At 52.5% G+C, this 19,314-nt stretch overlaps 1 protein-coding gene across 1 annotated transcript; it reads right to left on the reverse strand.

The window, feature by feature from the left end:
• Positions 1 to 1,575: 1,575 nt before the first annotated feature.
• On the reverse strand, positions 1,576 to 17,936 carry LOC102976708 (immunoglobulin lambda-1 light chain-like). The gene is made up of 5 exons (XM_055080357.1): positions 17,891 to 17,936; positions 17,468 to 17,746; positions 16,688 to 16,710; positions 4,101 to 4,134; positions 1,576 to 2,024 (listed from the first exon to the last, which is right to left on the reverse strand). The coding sequence occupies exons 1-5, from the start codon at positions 17,934 to 17,936 to the stop codon at positions 1,705 to 1,707; spliced, it is 702 nt and encodes a 233-aa protein (XP_054936332.1). The 3' UTR covers positions 1,576 to 1,704.
• Between the last annotated feature and the right edge of the window lie 1,378 nt (positions 17,937 to 19,314).

Here is a 19,314-nt window from a genome sequence, read left to right on the forward strand (position 1 = left end):
CCCACCAGTTTCTGTGAAGAACGACAGGCTTGGGGGTGAAGGACAGCCTAGAAGGCTGATGGTGACAGGCTCCAGAGAGTGAGATCCCAGCCCCAGACAGGAGGGAAAAGACAAGAAAATCTGCCCAAATTTCATGTGGACCCCGAAGAGGAGGGGAAGAGGGAGACTCACCCAGGACGGTCAGCTTGGTCCCTCCGCCGAGCACAGCACACAGTGACACAGCCTCGAACATAAACTCTCCTGACACCCCTTCCACCCCCTGCCCAGGCCCACCTGCAGCTGCACAGAGGCCCCAGGGCCACCCTCCTTGTCACGGGGGCTGGTCTGGCCTCGGGGAGGATGAGGGGGGGACCCCACCCCACCAGCAACTTCACCCCTGGGAAGCCGAGCTCCGTCCATCCCCAGTCATGGGAGGTGCAGGAGAGACGTCTGGGTGTCACATCACATCCCAGGGAACTTCTTTTCTTGGAGGAGGCAGTGGCACCTGGAGAGCAACTTTGGGTGGTGTGGTGGGAGAAAGAGTAACCTGTTTACAGCCCGGAGGCGATGGAGATGTGCCCTCTGCAGATTGAGGCCCGGGACATTCTTGAGGCTCTACTCGTCCTAGAGGCATGTCCAACATGGCCATGTTTTTAGTAACTTGCCTGTGTGTGTGCGTGTGTGTGTGTGCATCTAAAGGTGTAGCTATGAGATCCTACGTTAGCACTTAGGACAGTCGTCTGTGATGATCTCAGATCCCATTCTGAGCTCCTAAGGAAGTGCATCAGTTCACAGATGAACCTACGGCACCTTCCCAGAGCCTGATTCTGGACCTCGAGCTCAAGGGGCCGATCGTCCACCATGGACACTTGGTCAGGAGGCACTTGTGGTGGAGGCAGTGGTGGGCTGACTTCTAAGGGGTCAGAGAGAGAAAGGCTGGCCTCAGCCCCAGGGCCCTGAAGGCAGCTGGGACCCTCCTGACACAAGTGGAAGGAGGGCTATCTAGGGGGAGTGTGGGATGAGTGAGCAGGGTCAGGGAGAGTGTGACAGGAAAGCCTGGGGGAGGGGCGCAGGGCCATTTCCCTAGGGAGGTGGGAGCAAGAGGGCCCCTGAGGAGGGGGACACTCTAGGATGAGGTCATGGGGAATTACCAGGGTGGGTTTTGAGCAAAAGGACACATGGAATCGGTGGCTCATCATATACAGGACCGACAGACTCCTGAGGGGGAACACCATCCAGATGTGATGCTGAGGATTCCAGGGAAGGGAGCTGAGGTATTGTCCTGGGGGCCCTGGCAGCCAAACAGTGTGTGACCAGGACATTCAGATGTGGACATGGTCCACACAGAGGAGGAAGCATGGAAGCCGGTGGGGAGGGTGGACAGACTTCCACTCCTGCAGCTGCCCGATTCCCTGCTCTCGAATGTTCTCTGGGGGATTCGCCGGGTGACAGTGAAAACATCCCTTGCAAAAGCCCCAATACTCCACTCTCTAACTTGTTTTCCAAAAGGGTAAGAGGATTTTCTTCACGTGTGAGGTTGGTTGCGTTCAGGACAGCAAATGTAGAAAGAAAAGTGAGCAGAGAGCACAATTTCTGAATGACAATGAGGACATTTTATTGAGAGTTGATTGGGTGCAGGAGGAAGGGCTGGGGGGACCAGGGTGGGTGGGTAGACCCTCCAGGGGTCCTGTGGCTCCAGTCCCCTGAGGGTCGGGGGACCAGGACCTAAGGGCACTCGGTGGGCGACACTGTCTTCTCCTTGGTGCTCCCCTCGTGCGTGACCAGACAGCTGACACTCTCGTAAGATTTCCACTCGGTGCCCGTCATGGCCAGGTAGCTGCTGGCCGCATACTTGCCGTTGCTCTGTTTCGAGGGCTGGGCGGTCTCCACGCCCTTGGTGATGGTGGTGCTGTCTGCCTTCCAGGCCACCTTCACGCTGCCCGGGTAGAAGTCATTGATGAGACACACCAGGGTGGCCTTGTCGGTGCTGAGCTCCTCAGTGGAGGGCGCGAACAGAGTGACTGAGGGTGCGGACTTGGGCTGACCTGCAAAGTGGGGGAGAGACGGGAGGTCACTGGGGCAGCGTCCATCGCGGGAGCCCCGGACCTCAGGAGAAGCGGGCACAGGTGCCCAAAGTCCAGTGCATGGATCCCAGGCGGGCCCTTGCTCCCCTGAGGTCAGGCAGCCATGGCTGGGGTCGCTCACCTTCTGTCAGGGGATTGCCATTGCTCTGTTTCGAGGGCTGCGTGGTCTCCACGCCCTTGGTGATGGCGGTGCTGCTTGCCTTCCAGGCCACCTTCACGCTGCCCAGGTAGAAGTCATTGATGAGACACACCAGGGTGGCCTTGTCGGCGCTGAGCTCCTCAGTGGAGGGCGCGAACAGAGTGACTGATGACCAGGCAGCTGACACTCTCGTAAGATTTCCACTCGGTGCCCGTCATGGCCAGGTAGCTGCTGGCCGCATACTTGCCGTTGCTCTGTTTCGAGGGCTGGGCGGTCTCCACCCCCTTGGTGATGGTGGTGCTTCCTGCCTTCCAGGCCACCTTCACGCTGCCCGGGTAGAAGTCATTGATGAGACACACCAGGGTGGCCTTGTTGACGCCGAGCTCCTCCTTGGAGGGCGCGAACAGAGTGACTGAGGGCGCGGACTTGGGCTGACCTGCAAAGTGGGGGAGAGACGGGAGGTCACTGGGGCAGCGTCCATCGCGGGAGCCCCTGACGTCAGGAGAAGCGGGCACAGGTGCCCTAAGTCCAGTGCATGGATCCCAGGCGGGCCCTTGCTCCCCTGAGGTCAGGCAGCCATGGCTGGGGTTGCTCACTTTCTGTCGGGGGATCCTCAGAAACTCTTCCATGTCACCCTCCCAGGTCACCCGGCCAAACCATTCCATCTGCAGCCTCAGTGTCCCTGTGTGTAACCCGGGCACTCTCCTCCCTCCTCCTGTTACCTGGAGTCTGACTTTGGAATCTGTCCCCGACCTCCTGAGCCCTCAGCCCAGCCTCAGGCCCCCACATGGCTTCATCCTTCAGGAGCCCAGATGCCTCCTCTGTGAACCGGGGTCCCCCACCCCACCCGCCAGGATCCTGACTGTGTATGGAGAGGCCCCGAAGGAGAGCCATGTGCACAGCGGGACCTGGAGCCTCCTCTCCTTGCCGGGCACTGGCTCTGCCCCAGCCTGGCCTCAGCCGTTCCGGCAAGGGCTGGGTCTGCCTCACCAAAGCCCAGGGGGCTCCTCCGAGGTCCTGCCCATCTCCCCGTCCCTCTGCCCTAATTGCAAGGCCCCTCGCCTTGGCTGTCTTCTTGGAGCTGCTCCCCCAGAGGACGGCACAGCTGCCCGCATGCAGCACCTCTGACGACTCTGATTTTATGTGGCAGCTGTGAGCTCTTAGCCCCTGTTCGTGATCTCCTGAGTCTAATGCAAACTTTGAGGCAGGTGGAGGCCGACACTTGGACAGGTGTGATCCCTGGGCCCCAGGGGGTCAGGGCTCCCGGGACGGAGAAGTCTCTGCCCTACGGGACCTGCTTCTTTCTGAACACCATCCTGGGAGCCTCTGGTCACCTTGTCCCATCTCACCTGTGTCCCATGTCCCTGTGTCCTCACAGCCCAGCCGGGGCCCAGAGAGCCTCAGCCCAGAGTGAGTGGGACCCATCTCTCTGCCCTCCATGGGCCTCCCTCGGGCTGCTCCTCTGTGTCCCTGGAGGCTGGGTCATAGCTCCTGCTATGTCCCCGACCTCCCTTGTGGCCCTCAGCCCAGACCCTGGGGCTTGAAGACTGTCTCCAAGGCCACCCCAGTGCCCCTTGTCAGAACAAGCCTCTGGTCCCTATGCCAGTGTCTGCCCTGGAAGAGGGGAAGAAGCCCCCATTCCTGGACCAAACCCCAGCCCAGGCCCCTGGATGGGCCATGTCCAACCATTGGACTCTGGAGGTGGCTGCTCCTGCTGTTGGAGTCTTTCTTGCCAGTTACCCCAAGACCAACCTGCCTCCCCAGGCCCCAAGGAGAAAGGTGGGCGTCGGTCCTTAGGCTGGGAGGGCAGAGGGGAAGCAGCCCCCAGAGAGAAAAAAGTGACTTTCCCGCGACAGCAGAGGGTGGGACAGACTGGGAAAGACGTGAGAGCCACTTACCTAGGACGGTGAGATGGGTCCCGCCGCCGAAGACGTACCACGGTGACTGAGACTCAGACCAAAACCCGCCGGGCCAGCACCTGGGGCCTGTCCCCCGGGGGCCAGGATGGAGCAGGGAACTGCTGGGTGTGACGGGCTCAGAGTTGCAGCAGGTGGGGCTGTGTCCTTGGGCTTGGGGGTGGGCACCCCTGGGTGTGCCCATGCCCAGCCCCCTGTCTGAGGAAGGAGCCACTCACACCTTGTCACTCAGTGTGTCCCCCCAACTCTGAGGCTGTCTTGGTGGCCGCTGAATCCTCAGTGCTGATGGTGCCGCTGAGTACCGAGTCCCCTCGGATGGCCATGTGGTGTGGCAAAGTGAGTCCTGAGCTGGCTTGGACCTGCCTGACCTCTCCTGGCCTCATTTTAGGGCTTCTGGGTGTTCCTTCCCCATAATTTCCCACAGTCCAGCCAGGTAGCTTCCTCCCTGGGCCTGTGGACACCAGGTCATTCCTGGGGGACCCCCATGTGGGGACCCCCTGCCCTGTTGTTTCCACACATTGAGACGCAGTTCAGTTCCTCCTCTTTCATGAAGCCTTCTCTGCTCTCTCAGATCATTGTCTTTCTGTCCATCTGTTTGTCCATCCATCATCCATCCATCCATGTATCCATCATCCATCCATCATTTGTCCATCTGTCCAACAATGGTCCCCAAGCACCTGTCTGCCAGGCACTGTTTCACAAGCTGGGACATGGTATGGGGAGCCCTCTTCCTCTCACCCCCATCTCTCCCTGAAACTTCTCAGGTCAAGGCCAACAGGGTCCCCATCCTGGTCAAGTCTGAGGTCCCTTCCCAGTCCCCTGTGTTTTCCCATTCTCTCTGCCTCTGACCCACATTGTGCACTCTGACAACTTCTCAGGGGTCTTGCATCCCTATTTCCAGTCCTGACCTCTCTTTCTGGCTCTAGATTTATGCACATTCTGCCTCCTGAATGCATCTCTGCTTGAATGCCCTACAGATACCTCAAACTCAACATCCCCCATCTAAACTCCTCACAGTTCCCTGCAAACTTGCCGCCCCTCATTGTTCTCACTTCAGTAGATTTCTCCTCAAGCCAGAGGCCTGGAGTCATCCCAGAATGCTTTCCCCTCATTGAATCACCCTCTGTGTTCTAGGCATCCTACTACAACACAAAATACCCTTAAAATACTCAGAAAAAGAAAAAACACCCAAATCTCACCCTAAGAGTTTATGATGACAAGAATCCTCAAGCTTTGCCAAATCTGATTGTATCTCCCAATGAAGTTTATCTAAGTCAGAAGGTAACCCTTTGCATTGGGACAAGAATTTTTTTAATTCAGCGGTGGAACTATTTGGTCATGGTTGTGTTTAAGGTGTGCACATAAGATTTTTGAAACAAAATTTAACAGAACAGCAATATAAATTCAACACTTATTTCTGATTAAGGAAAGTAAATATCCAGCCTTTTATTTGTATTATCTAAGGAAACATCCTCAACTTGATAAAGAGTATCTCCTGAAACTTATAGCAATCTTCACATTTAAAGGTAAAACCATCTTAAAGGTCAGGGTTCCCACTCTTACTTTTATTATTCAACGTATTCTACAGATTCGAGCCAATGAAGTGAGATGAGATGGGGGAAAGAGTGTGTTAGGAAAAATGAGATCAAATTGTTCTTTGCAGATGATGGGCTAGTTTACTTCAAAAAAAAAAGAAAACAAACAAAACAAAACCCAAGACAATCAGCTGAAGGAATATTAGAACTAATACAAGAGTTAACCCTAATGATTGAACACAAGAGCAATAGGTAACTATTGAGGAGATGAAATTTGGGAAACACTGACAACCTCAAAAAAATTATATTAAAAGCCCTAGGAATAAACTTAACACGAAATGTGCAAGATTTGCATGGATAAAATATAACACAACTTGACTAATGGACACAAAAGCAAAGACGTCAATTCCCCTCAAATGAATCCATATACTTCATGAAATTACAAGCACAACATCAAAGGAATAATTTTTGAAAATTAGTGAACCAATTCTAAAGTCTAACAGTAAGAATAATGATGGAGAATAGACACAAATATTCTGAATGAGAATAATAACAATGGGGTTGTTCTCTACCAGGTACCGAAACACATTGTAAAGCTACAATAATTAAAACAGGGTAGAAAGGATGTGGGAATTGATCATTAGATCAACAGAACCACAGAGAGGATGTGATAAATCCAGAATTCAGTATTGGATAAAAGCTATATTTGTATTCAACAAATACATGATGATTGGCTCTCCATTTGGAAAAAATATAAGGTTATATTCCTACCTACACAAAAATAAACTCCAGGTGAAGTAAAAACAAACACCAAAACAATGAAAGTACCTGAATAAAATAGAAAAAAAATAGAAATGAATATGCCTTCCCTATGTTTGCCACAGATCACAGACACTGTAAAGAAAAACCACCAATCTGACATGTAAAAATTAAAAAGGTTTTATGGTGAAAGACCCCACAAACAAAAGGTGTAAAACAGATCAGAGAAAAATATTTACAATGTACATACTTAATAAGGGGTTACTATCCCAAATAGATGGAGAGTTTCTTATAGATCTTTAAGAAAATAAAACCAAACAAACGAAAAATAAACCAGGCAAAAATATGACTGGTAAATTCACAGAAGAAATTAAATCAGTCAATAAAAATATGAAAGAAAAATAAGTTTCACCAAAGATCAAATAAACAAACAAGAAACTTTTGTTCTCATTTTTGCTCATCAGACACGCAAAATAAAAAAAGATCCACCCTGTCACATTATTGGCAACAATGGAGAGGGAAAGGCACTGTCATTCACTGTGGTGAGAGTAAGTTGGAACAGCCTTTTGGGAGGACCACTGGCATCTCCTATGAAAATTTCAAAGCCTGTTCTCTCTGATCCAGCAATCCCACTTTTAGGCATCTATCCCGTGGAGATACACAGTGTACTTAGTATGGGTACACAGCTATACACGTGGGGGTTTCCATGTAGCATCTCTTGTAATTTACATTTTTAAGTGGAAACGACCTAAATGTCCATTAACAGGGGAATCATTAAAGACATGCTGCTTCATCCAAACTTTGAAGTCTTACAAAGCTGTGTGGAGAACATGGGGGATACATATGGGCTGATACAGAAAATCTCAACAGACTGTTGAAAAAGCTAGTTGCAGGCTAATGTACCTCTGTGCTTAATCGTTTTTTAAAATACATATTACTCTGGTATTAAAAATTATTTTAGAAGATAAAAATGAAATATATCTTCTTGTGAACATTTTCATAACTACAGAAAATTGTAAAGTAAAAATTGAAACTAGATGAAATCCCACCTGCCAGAGACACACCATTGACATTTTTCTACATTTTTGACAGGCTTTTGAAAATGCACACATACTTTAAAAACCCAATTTCAGAAATACAATTTTGGAGGTTTGTGTAAGATTCCTTATGATGGATATTCCATGCTGTATTTTGTCACACACTTTCTGCTGGATATTTAGGTTATTTCCAGTTTTCTCCCATCATTAATAATGTTGAGTTTCTTGCTTGTAAACCTTTGGTTACATCTTTGGTTGTTTCTCCCCACCCTCTGCTCAGGATGAATCCCTAGAAGTGGAATTACACAATTTAAAGAAATACGCTTTCCTTTATGACTCACTGCATATTGCTAAAAAGGGTGTACATTTTAGTCTTTTATAGACAGTTCATGGCTGTGCCCGTTCCTCCCCATCATGATAATGTCACTTTAAATTCACTTGCCGGGCTTCCCTGGTGGCGCAGTGGTTGAGAATCCGCCTGCCGATGCAGGGGACACGGGTTCGTGCCCCGGTCCGGGAAGATCCCACATGCCGCGGAGCGGCTGGGCCCGTGAGCCATGGCGGCTGAGCCTGCACGTCCGGAGCCTGTGCTCTGCAACGGGAGAGGCCACAGCAGTGAGAGGCCCGCGTACCGAAAAAAAAATAAAAATAAAATAAATAAATAAATAAATAAATAAATTCACTTGCCAATTCCATAGGAGATATTGGTACCTGGTCGCCATGGACCAACACCCCCTCCCCATCGCCTTTCCACTGCCCCTTCTCCATCCTCTAATCTGGCCTCACACTGGTCTCTGATCTGGAGCCATTTTTTCAAAACACGAACCTGACTCTGACAGCTCCCCGCTTAAATCTTTCAGTGACTCCTCCTGGACCCCAGGATAAAAGATGAGGTGTACAAGACCCCGGCAGTCTGCACCCCGCTCTCTCCGGCTCCAGAAGCTCCCTGCGGGCCTGTGCCACCTCACTCTCCTCCTCGGACCCCCCACCATTCCCTCTGCCTGGAGCGCCCCGTCACGTGTCAGCATCCTGGATCTGTAAGACCGGCTCGGGCACCCCCCCTCCCATCTTACTGCTCCTAAAATGGCCCATGGGTCTGCCCTATGCCTGGACATGACCCCGCTTGGTTCAGGCTTGGCCCCAGTTAAACACTCAGGAGTTTAGTTGAGGAGTTGGACTCCTTGGGGGACACCAAGCCAAACCCTTGCTTCCTTCTCGGGATGCCTTGTAAACTGCCCCTTCTCTTGCACCATTTTCTTAAAACACAGGACATGCTGGTGCCTGTTCAGTCCTGGGATTTCTACAGTCCTGGGACCGTGCCCATGTGCTGTGTGAACTTGGGCAGTTTGCCTCACCTTTCTGGACCTCTATCCCTGTCTGTAAGATGGGGATGACGGCAGGACCTGCCTTGTGGGGCTGCTGCCCTAAAGTGATTAGTGCCTTCTGGGTACGTCCTGCCCCTGCCGCCCTGTTTCTTCCCTGCTCAGAGGTCCAGGGAGAGGCAAGTGAGGCACCAGTCTTGGGCACAAAACTTAAGGGGCACCAAAAAAACCCAGTCATTGGGCTTCCCTGGTGGCGCAGTGTTTGAGAATCTGCCTGCTAATGCAGGGGACATGGGTTCGAGCCTTGGTCTGGGAAGATCCCACATGCCGCGGAGCAACTAGGCCCGTGAGCCACAACTCCTGAGCCTGCGCGTCTGGGGCCTGTGCTCCGCAACAAGAGAGGCCGCAATAGTGAGAGGCCCGCGCTCCGCGATGAAGAGAGGCCCCCGCTTGCCACAACTGGAGAAAGCCCTCACACAGAAACGAAGACCCAACACAGCAAAAATAATAAATAAAATAAAAATTAATAATAAACTCCTACCCCCAACATCTAAAAAAAAAAAATCCAGTCATTGAGATAAATAATACTTTAATACAATATTAAGGAAGAAAAATCAATACAAACAAATCCACACTAGACAAAATGTCAACACTTTAAATAAAGCCACTGTCTGCTCAGGCCCCTTCTTTACGGATGATTCTCCCTTCTTGCCCCTCTCCTCTATAGTCATTCACTCCTGCGCCCCGTCAAAGGGACCTCCAGTCCCCCTGTACCACAACTCCCTCGGCCTCTTACCTGTCCCACAGTCTCCGCAGGCTGGATGGGATTCTTCCTGCCGGGGCTTCCATGTGGGGGGCCATGCTGCCATCGGGGGCAGCAGGCCATGGGTGCCCATGGCCGGCCCCAGTACTATTAGAGACCAGGGCTGCCTGGGGACAGAGCTCTGACCCCTGGGGTCCTCATGGGCCCACCTGGCCTGACCTGGGCCTCATGTGCCCTCAGGGTCAAAGGCACCTCGGCTGACCTGCTGGTGTGGGCTCCCTGGAGGGGGATCGGCAGGTGCCCCCAGTTCCCCTCGCTGGCAGTGGCCATCCCAGTGCATCCTGGCCCACGTGGCCCTGTCCTCTGCCTGGGCCTTTTCTGTCCCTGCCCCCAGCACCCGGCCCCCTTCAGGATCCATGGCTGTTACTCCTGGGGGCCTCTCCCAGGGGGGCCTTTGCTAACTGCTCTGCTGTGGTCAGGATCCAGGGATCAAGGGCTTCACACAAAGCCCGCCCACCAGCCCCACCCCTGGGTCCCTGGGTCGGGCACACCCGCCCTGTTCTCCTTCGCTGTTCTGCAACTGCGTCCCCGGGCTGTGGAGCATCTCCCTGGGGCCTGGAGGGTCCGGGGAGGGCAGCCGAGTGCCCGTGGAATAAGAGTCAGTGAGGCCTGAGTGCAGTGGCCTGGGGCTTCTCTTCTGACCAGTCCTCCGGCTTGGTCCCTGCAGCCTTCACTCCGGCCAGTCAAGATGGCCCTTCCTTGGTTGGTTTGGCCAAGTCTGGCTAGTGTCCCTAGTCAACTCCTCACTCAGCTTCTCAGCCAGGCAAGGGCCCTGCGGGAGAGATTCTATACCCCTCGTTCAAGGAGAAACGTCAAGTCATGAATGTTGACACCATCCAGACCGAGGTCCCCTCTGGGCCTCAGTTTCCTTATCTGTAAAATGGGGGAAGTTCCTTTGCCATAGGAAGGCCTTGAGGATCAGTGTGATCACATGTCTGCTTAGGTTGGGGTCCGTTTTGAAGCCCAGGAAGATAACACACAATACAGTGATGAGAGGGATGCTGTTTATCCAGTGCTGACAACCGGGCCGGCTCTCTGCTGAGCTGAGATTTTTTTTTTTTCTCCCCTGTTTGAAGATGAAGAAATTGATGTTCAAGCAGATTCCGTACTTTCCTGATGCCACACCGTCAAGAGGCCTGGCCCTCACCCAGCTCCAGGGCGTGCCCCTCCCTCTAGGTCCCGGCACTGTCAGGCTGCCGGATATAGGAAGAACTCCAAGCGGCAGGTTGCAAGTTCCCACTTGTCACAGCCAGCACCTACCCTCTGGCTTTCCAGTTGCTCTCTGGTCACAGGAGCTCTAATACCTATGTCAACTTAAGTCCAGCTCTGCAGCCCTCCCAATCTTCTGTTTCAGCAAATCTGAAAGAGGCCTCCCAGGGATGGACCCCAAAGTGACTTTCCCGGGAGGGCCCTTTCAGAGGTGTCTGGCCTGTGTTTTGAGGCCGATGCTCCTTAACTTTCCTGCTACATTTGGTGAAAATCAGTCCAGCCTGTTCCATGGGATGCGCTAAGAGGCACACAACCTGGGACTTCATTTTCTTCACATAGATAAGGGTCCCTGGGAGACAATGTCTATGGATCTCTGTATTTCTGCACGTCTCACGAGCAAAGGAACGGATTGCCTTTGTTTTGGATCATCTTTTCGAGGATGTTTGTGTAATGAATGACCCTGGAGCGTAGAGATAGCGTCTCCCTCTGGAGCAAAACATGCTTACTGTCCGGCAGAAAAGATTTGGGGTCCCCAGCTTGGATGTGCAGATGTCTCCTGGCCCCTTTGCATCACCCTGTGGGGCTCAGAGAACCAGTGCAGGACGATGCTGATATGCCGGCTGCCTCTCTTGCTGGGAGTAACAAGCTGGCCTTTTTGTCTCCATCTTGTGTCCGCCGGCATCTGTGCAACTGCGGCAGGCTCACTTTTTAGCTTGCGGGCAGGAACAAATCCAGACCCTCCACAGCTCTTGATAATGACGGTTGTGATGGGGGAAGGAGGGAACGAAGGTGATGACGGTGATCAAAACCTCACAGTTTGACCAAACTCATAGAGCAGCTTTGGAGGAACCCCAGGCTGCCGGGCCCGGTGCTGAGGGCTGGACTACACAGCACACACACACAGATCCCTGGCCTTGGACATGGGCCAGGCATTGAATGGTAACGGGGTGTGGGCGCCCTACCAGCCAACATGCAGGATATGGGGGAGCCCCTGGGAGGCCCTGATCCAGTCCAGCTTCTCCCCATTGTGGTGCTTGGCCCACTCCAGCCTCATACCTGGGTTCCTTGTACCTTGGGGCCTGGGGTGGGGTTCCTGCCAGGGTCCAGGCTGAAGCTGCTCCCTCGCAGCACCCCTGTGTGGGTGTAACGCCCCTGGGAGGCCCTGATCCAGACCAGCTTCTCCCCATTGTGGTGCTTGGCCCACTCCAGCCTGGGACCTGGGCCCCTTGCACCTTGGGGGCTGCGTTGCCCCTGCCCCAGAGTCCAGGCTGAATCTGCTCCCTCCCCGCACCCCTGTGTGGGTGTGACACTCACCCACTGCCCGGGGCCCAGAAGCTGTGGTTCCCCCCACCCACTGGGGACAGCCCCAGATTTCGGGGAGAAAAAGGGGCTGTCCCTGAACTCGGTGACTCCAGTTGTGCCCCATCCTCCACCCTGTACCTGCCACGGCCTCTGGGCAGCCGCCACCGCAGACCTCATCCTCCTGTGGTGGCTGCAGTCGGAAATCCTGGTCTGGCTGGACCCTGGGGACCCTTGGGGGGTGGGCAGGGCCTTCCCAGCTGGTGCAGCTGCAGCTCTGGCTGCCCAGGCCTGTCCCCACCCCCTCCCTGGACCGAGAATGGCCGAGGGCTGGATTCAGGCTGAGCCAGAGAGGTCTGGGTCCAGCTGTCCTGCTTAACAGACCTCCTGCTCAGGGTCCCTGGCTCCTCTGTGCCCCGCCCCCACCCATCTCCCCTGGAGCGGAGGGGTCTGTTATGTCCAGTCACTTCTGCCCTGCTCCCATGTCAGAGGGCGCCCCCTGCCTCCTCCTGGTCAGCCCCTTGCTCATTCTCCATCCCACAGGCCCCAGAGACCTGCCTATAGTCACAGTGGAGTCTTCTCTCCCAGGCCTAGGTCTCCCCAGCTCCCCACTGCCCTCCATCCCCAAAACTTAAGCGGCTGGTCCTTCTCTTAACATCTTCAGCGTTTTACTCTTGGGGCCTGGAGGGTCTGAGGCAGAGGGGGACAAAATGTCCATCTGGAGATATGACAAAGTTTCTGGAATCAGGATCTGGCTCTGTGGTTCCTGAGCCCCCTCTGAAGGGTGCCCGGGGAACCCTGAAGATCCCAGCTCCTCTGGCGATCCTGGGGGTGCAGCCCCCAACCTGCACTTTCCTCCAGCAAATGGGGAGAGGATCCTGCTGCTTCTGGAGATGTCACAGACTCACCGACCTGGTAGCTCCTTCTACGGATGAAGAAACTGAAGCACAGAGAGGGAGAATTTCTTTCCTAAGACACACAGCTACTTGGTGTAAAGACCGTGTCCTGGGACTTACCAGTACCAGCCGGAGACCTGGGAGGACCAGCCTTTTTGGACATGGGGGTGGGGCCCAGCCTGGAACTAGGGGCTTTGGAAAATTTCCGTGCTTTAACCTCTAACTCTCCCAGTCCAGCCACCGGGGATGCAGCCCGAGGGGGAAAGCCCGGTAGGGGGCAGCAGAAACCAGCTGTCGAGGGAGGCAACGCCCAGAAAATGTGGCTCTCAGAAGTGGGAGGCGGGAGACCTGGGGGTGGGGTCGGGGGGTTCCCGTGAGGGGGAGGAAGGGGTGCAGGGGCTGGACTCCGTTCTTCATCTTCCTGGAGCCCCGGCTTGTCCTGGGCTGGGGTTGCTTAAGGTGAGTCACACCAGTGCATGGTCATATCGTCACTTTACTTACTGTTTCAGTGCTTTACTCATATGGATTTTGGGGGGCTTTAATTTCAATTTTTAAAAATATTGCATTAAATATTATTTATTTATTTATTTATTTTTAATTTGGCCGTGCCATGGGGCTTACGGAATCTCAGCTCCTCGACCAGGGATTGAACCCGTGACCTCGTCAGTGAAAGCGTGGAGTCCTAACCACTGGACCTCCAGGGAATTCCCAAAATATTATTTTTCTTGATTACTGAGTTTTGGGGCACTTCCTTAAATTTCTCACGCAAGGAGGATGTCTTACTCATCTCACTCTAGTCTTGGCTGTGTCTGGAACTTGGGAGAAACCAGTTACCTCCAGCTCAAGGAACTGCTTTTTGCAGGGTCTGCCCACCCCTTCCCTGCGCTGGAGTGGGCGTGGCCAGTGCCCAGCAGGTCCTGACCCACCTGACCAGGTGGGTTTATATTTGTAGGGCAGAACCTGTTTTCCAGGTCCTTTCCAAAGGCTTGGACTGACACCTGGGAGGGGTACACTCCCATGATGAGGAGACCCCACTTTGGCAGGTGGTGGCTTTGTAGCAGCCATTGGTCCTTTAACTGTTCCACCAGCAACTATCAGCCAGGTGAATCCTCCTGGGACCCTGAGAGGGTGGTCCAGACTTACACATTCTCACATCCTTGTTCCATTCATAGGAAATGCTTCCGTCCTGATGGCTAACAAGACTAATGTGATTTATATTCGATTCTTACTTCATTCTTACTAAAAGCCAAACACCTAAACACTCTGACATTTATTTCTCACTATACATGGTGTCCAATAGTATCTGTTGCTAATTAAATAACAGCAAATAGCCTTGTGACTTACCTTGTTTTTAAAAAGTTATAAATGTAGGTAAATGAACGCAGAAGATCTACATCATTTTGGTTTTGTTTTGTTTTGTTTTTTGCGGTACGCGGGCCTCTCACTGCTGTGGCCTCTCCCGTTGCGGAGCACAGGCTCCAGATGCGCAGGCTCAGCGGCCATGGCTCATGGGCCCAGCCGCTCCGCGGCATGTGGGATCTTCCCGGACCGGGGCACGAACCCGTGTCCCCTGCATCGGCAGGCGGACTCTCAACCACTGCGCCACCAGGGAAGCCCGATCTACATCATTTTAACGTTGATCTCACCAGACACATCCTTTAATTTTCAGTGATTTATGACGTTCCTCAAAATGCCTACTAACACGTTTACTTATTTTGACAAATACAGTGGGAAGGCTTCTAACAGAACTTTGTCCGAATAGTACGTTTGGCAGTGAGGACCGGCTGTGCAAATTAGATCACTCCGTCAGACTCTTCCATAGATTGAATGATTCAAGTCAGCAGCTTCAGGTTTTGGAGGAAGCATATCCTCAAAACACATGATAAGATGCAAGTATTTTTCTCAAAAGATATCGTATTGGCAAAGCTGCACTAAGATGACAGATATTTAAATTTTCCCCAATCTTTATATCTTCTTACACAAGGGGCCTCTTAAGTAAAGGAGTAATACGGTTAACTAGTAAGTTCTGCTCAAGCCTTCTCGGTGTTTATCCCCGAGAAAACGAATGACAAGTGGCTGGGTGACACCTCTCTGAGGGTGGTTCCCCGAAAAGCTGACTCTGGGATGGAGCCGGCTTGCAGGCTCTCCCAGTATATGAGGCAATGAGCCCTCATCCCTGAGGGGTCTGGAGGTGCATCGAACTGCCTCCCACACGAGTCCTCTTGAGGTCGGGTGGTGTCCAATCCTTTGCTTTCCACAAAATTACAAGAGTATGAAGCGGAGCTGTCAGCTGATAAATCATTTAGAGAAACTATTTTTGACCATCAACCACGAACGATTTTTGGCATATAACTAGGAAGGAGTTCATATCACACTGTATTACAAGACTCCTATTGATGGACCAGAGTTTCTCCATGTTTCATATAGAAACGCAAGCCAGGACAGCTTTGATGCTGGACTTACTTCATTCTAGAGGTAAATTATATTAATTGATGGATCCACGAATCAACACTAGTTAATAGTTATTTATGAAAATGTCAATGCATTTATGTTGTTTTGATCAAACTCTGCTGCTAATAATTAGGATATAACAATGTGGGAGAAACCTTTTAGCACTTAAAATCACAGGAAATGAAACAAATTCAAAAATTTTAAATGGATGTACATTATTATGACAGATATGTATGATAGGATAATGAATGAGATTTTCAGGTATGAAAATGTATGAGCAGACCAAATGTAGTAAGGGATATGGAATGAAAACAAGTCTAAGGAGAAGGAAAGATGGATATTATAGAAGAATTTTAAGGACAGTGGATATCAAATCATGATGATTTTTAGACTCCGATGAATATATGTAAAGGAGTGATGTGAACATTTTACAATATTCTGATGACAATTTTCAGATGTCAAGTTACAAAGGAGCAGGCATCGTGGGGAAGCCCAGTTCTTAGAGGCTTGTGGGCAATGGGGTTGAGGGCCCGCCTCAGGGTGCTGCAGGGAGGCCCTGGGTCTCAGTGCAGGACGATCAAGCACAAGTGACAAGAATGACCTCCATGAGTCAGGGGCCACCAGCGGCCACCAGGGGCCGGAAGCTTTCCTTCCTGTGTCTGGAATCTTCCCCCCACTCCTGAGAGAAGCCAGTGGAGAAGCTGAGCCTGGAGAGGGGACATGGCTGTCCTAGGACTCAGCTGCCAAGGGGAACCCTCTGGCACAAGGGTGCTGACGACAGTCTCCATAACTCAGGACTGAATCCCCACTCGCCATTTCTCAGCAGGATAAACAGAGGCCCTGAGACCACAGAGGACACCTGAGCCTCCGGGCCTGCCCTCCAGCTGCTCCGAGGTGGGTGGAGTGAGTGCCGAGCCAGGCAGGGAGGTTAGGGTCTCACTTCCCCATCTGCCTGTGTCACCGTGAGTCACTGCCAGCTGCACCCACTGCCATCAGCTACTGCACAGTAATAGTCGCCCTCTGCTGATGCAGGGGACACGGGTTCGTGCCCCGGTCTGGGAAGATCCCACATGCCGCGGAGCGGCTAGGCCCGTGAGCCATGGCCGCTGAGCCTGCGCGTCCGGAGCCTGTGCTCTGCAACGGGAGAGGCCACAACAGTGAGAGGACCGCGTACCGCAAAAAAAAAAGAAAAAAAATTCGCCCTTGTCCTGGTCCTGGGCCCCGCTGATGCTCAGAATGGCCGTGTTCCCTGAGTTGGATCCTGAGAACCGGTCAGGGATGCCAGAGGGCCTCTCGTTATCATGATAGATGACCAGCACTGGGGCCTGGCCCGGCTTCTGCTGGTACCAGTAAGCACTTTTACTTCCAATGTTGATCCCCCCACACGTGATCCTGGTCGACTGTCCCAGGGACACTGACACCGAGGGTGACTGAGTCAGTTCATAGGAGGGCACAGTGCCTGCAGGAGAGGAAAGGACAGGTGGTCTGGAGACCCAGAGACCCCCACCTGCCTGGCCTGGACTAAGCTCCAAAGATTCTCTGGGGCCCGAGGGAGCCCCCTCCCATCAGTCTCAGCCCCAGTGGCTCATGGGCCTGGCTGGTGGATGGAGCCTCTGAACAAATGAGAACCCCCCTCACTTTCTCTGGCAGGCGCAGCCCCTCGAGGCTCACACACAGCAGTGAGCACAGTAGGGAGATTTCAGCCCCTCCAGCCACCCATCCTGCGGCAGGGCCAGGAGTCTCCTGTCCCCACGGCCACACCCTGCTGAGCTCAGAGTCAGGGCCAGGCCTGTCCCCGAGCTCCGGGCCAGGGGTGGGTGTGACCCTGCGGGCAGCACCTGTGCAGTGAGCCAGAAGGCCGATGAGGAGGGGTCCAGGCCCAGATCTGGGGGAACTAGGCCAGACCTGTCACTGTTTGTCCACAGTCCCCCTGGGGACTGGAGGAGAGTGTGAGCCAGATGGGGAAGGGGTTTGTGTCTCACTTCCTCATCTGCCTGTGTCACTGTGAAGATAACCACTTGACCCAGAGTAATAGTCAGCCTCGTCCTCGGCCTGGGCCCCGCTGATGGCCAGGGTGGCTGTGTTGCCTGATTTGGAGCCAGAGAATCGGTCAGTGATCCCTGAGGGCCTCTTGCTATTCTCATAAATGACCTGCACAGGGGCCTGGCCTGGTTTCTGCTGGTACCAGCTAGCATAATAGCTTCCTAAGCTGTCTCCCTGGCAGGTGATCCTGGCCGTCTGTCTCAAGGCCACGGACACCGCCGGTGGTTGAGTCAGCTCAGAAGAGGCCACAGAACCTGCAAGAGAGGAGAGGAGAGTGAGGGTGAGGAAGAGAGTCTCCTCCCTGCATCCTCCTGCCCCCTGCAGCAGCTCCTGCTGAGCTGAAGTTCAGGACCAGGCTGAGCCCTGGTCACTTTTCGGGCTGAGCCTGGGGGCAGCACCTGTGCAGAGAGTGAGGAGGGGGAGCAGGAGAGGGGTCCAGGCCATGGTGGAGACGCCCCGAGCACTGCCTCTGAGCTCACAGCTGGGGTGGGGCCTCTGGGCCTCTCTTATCTTCAGAAGTGGTGTCCTCATGCAAATCTCCTTCCTGCCACCAGTGGCCTTGTGACCGGCTCCCTGCTGAGCAGAAAACAACTGGGATCCAAGGCAGAGTTAAACTGGGACCTGAGTTCCAGGACTGAGCCCAGGTCCCCAGAGCTCTGTCTGGTGCTGAGTGAGAAAGGCTGCCCCTGTCCCAGCTCGTGCACGCACCTCTCAGTCCGCTCCTGGGCTCCCCTCTGGGCCTTGGGGACACACAGGCGTCCTCTCTGGGGATGAGGTTATCGTGTGGTGGGCGGGACAGTGTCGGAAGCTGGCACTGCGGGGACCACGGTCGTGCTGCTGCGAGAGCCCACAATTCCAGCGGCAGACACAGTGACCCTGCTCATGGACCTCGGGCAGAGTTTTATTATATTTCTTTAAAGTTTTTTTATTTTTATTTTTCGAAGTATAGTTGATTTACAATGTTGTTTTAGATTTAGGTGCACAGCAAACTGATTCAAATCAACATACATATTCTTTTTCAGTTTATGTTTTAAAAAAAGAAGGAAAAATGTCTTCCTTATCTAGACCTAGGCAAGAATTCTTGGTCTTGACAATACATGCATGATTTGTAAAAGGAAGAAGAGAAATTGAAATGTATTAAAATGAAAAGCATTTGTTCTATAAAAGTCCTTTTCATGGAGTTGAAAAATCCAGTAAAGTGGGAGAAAATACTTTCCACTCACATATTCATCAAAACACTTGTATATACATTAAAAAATTTGTCAAAACTAATCAATAAACAAAACAACTAAAATCCATGTGGAATTTGGGAAATGTACATTTTGTCGGGAATGTACAGAGGTCAGATGAGCACATGGGGAGATGGTCCCCATGAGTCATTAGGGGAATGTCAATCACACCCTAAAGAGTTGCCGCTACACACCAGTCAGAATGGAGCAGATGGGCTAAAGTAAACAACAGTGGCAAAACCAACGCTGGCTGCGCAGCAGAGGGGCTGGTCGCTCAGGTGTTGCTGGTAGGACTATAAAGTGGTACAGCCACCCTAGAAAACAGCTTTGCAGCTACTATGAAACTAAACATGCAATTACTGTACAATCTAGGAATTGTACCCTTGGGCTTTTATTTCAGAGAAATGAGGACTACTGCTCCCATAAACACGTACACGCAAGTGTTCCCAGCTCCTGTCTTAGTCAGCTCAGGCAGCCATGGAAAAATACCACCCACATGTTGCTTAAAGACGACAAATTTATTTTCCATCATTCTGGAGGTTAGAAGTCTGTGATCAAGATGCCCTAATATTGTTCTTAGTGCAAGATCTCTC

This window comes from Physeter macrocephalus, chromosome 19 (genome assembly GCF_002837175.3).
Source record: "Physeter macrocephalus isolate SW-GA chromosome 19, ASM283717v5, whole genome shotgun sequence".
Classification (NCBI taxonomy): Eukaryota; Metazoa; Chordata; class Mammalia; order Artiodactyla; family Physeteridae; genus Physeter; species Physeter macrocephalus.

Coding starts and splice junctions, on each gene's coding strand:
- LOC102976708 (XM_055080357.1), bottom strand. CDS start 17,936: ATGGCCTGGACCCCTCTCCTGCTCCCCCTCCTCACTCTCTGCACAG. Junction 17,747..17,890: donor CCTCCTCACTCTCTGCACAG/GTGCTGCCCCCA, acceptor CCTCTCTTGCAG/GTTCTGTGGCCTCTTCTGAG. Junction 4,135..16,687: donor CCAACTCAGGGAACACGGCC/ATTCTGAGCATC, acceptor TCACCGTGGTAC/GTCTTCGGCGGCGGGACCCA.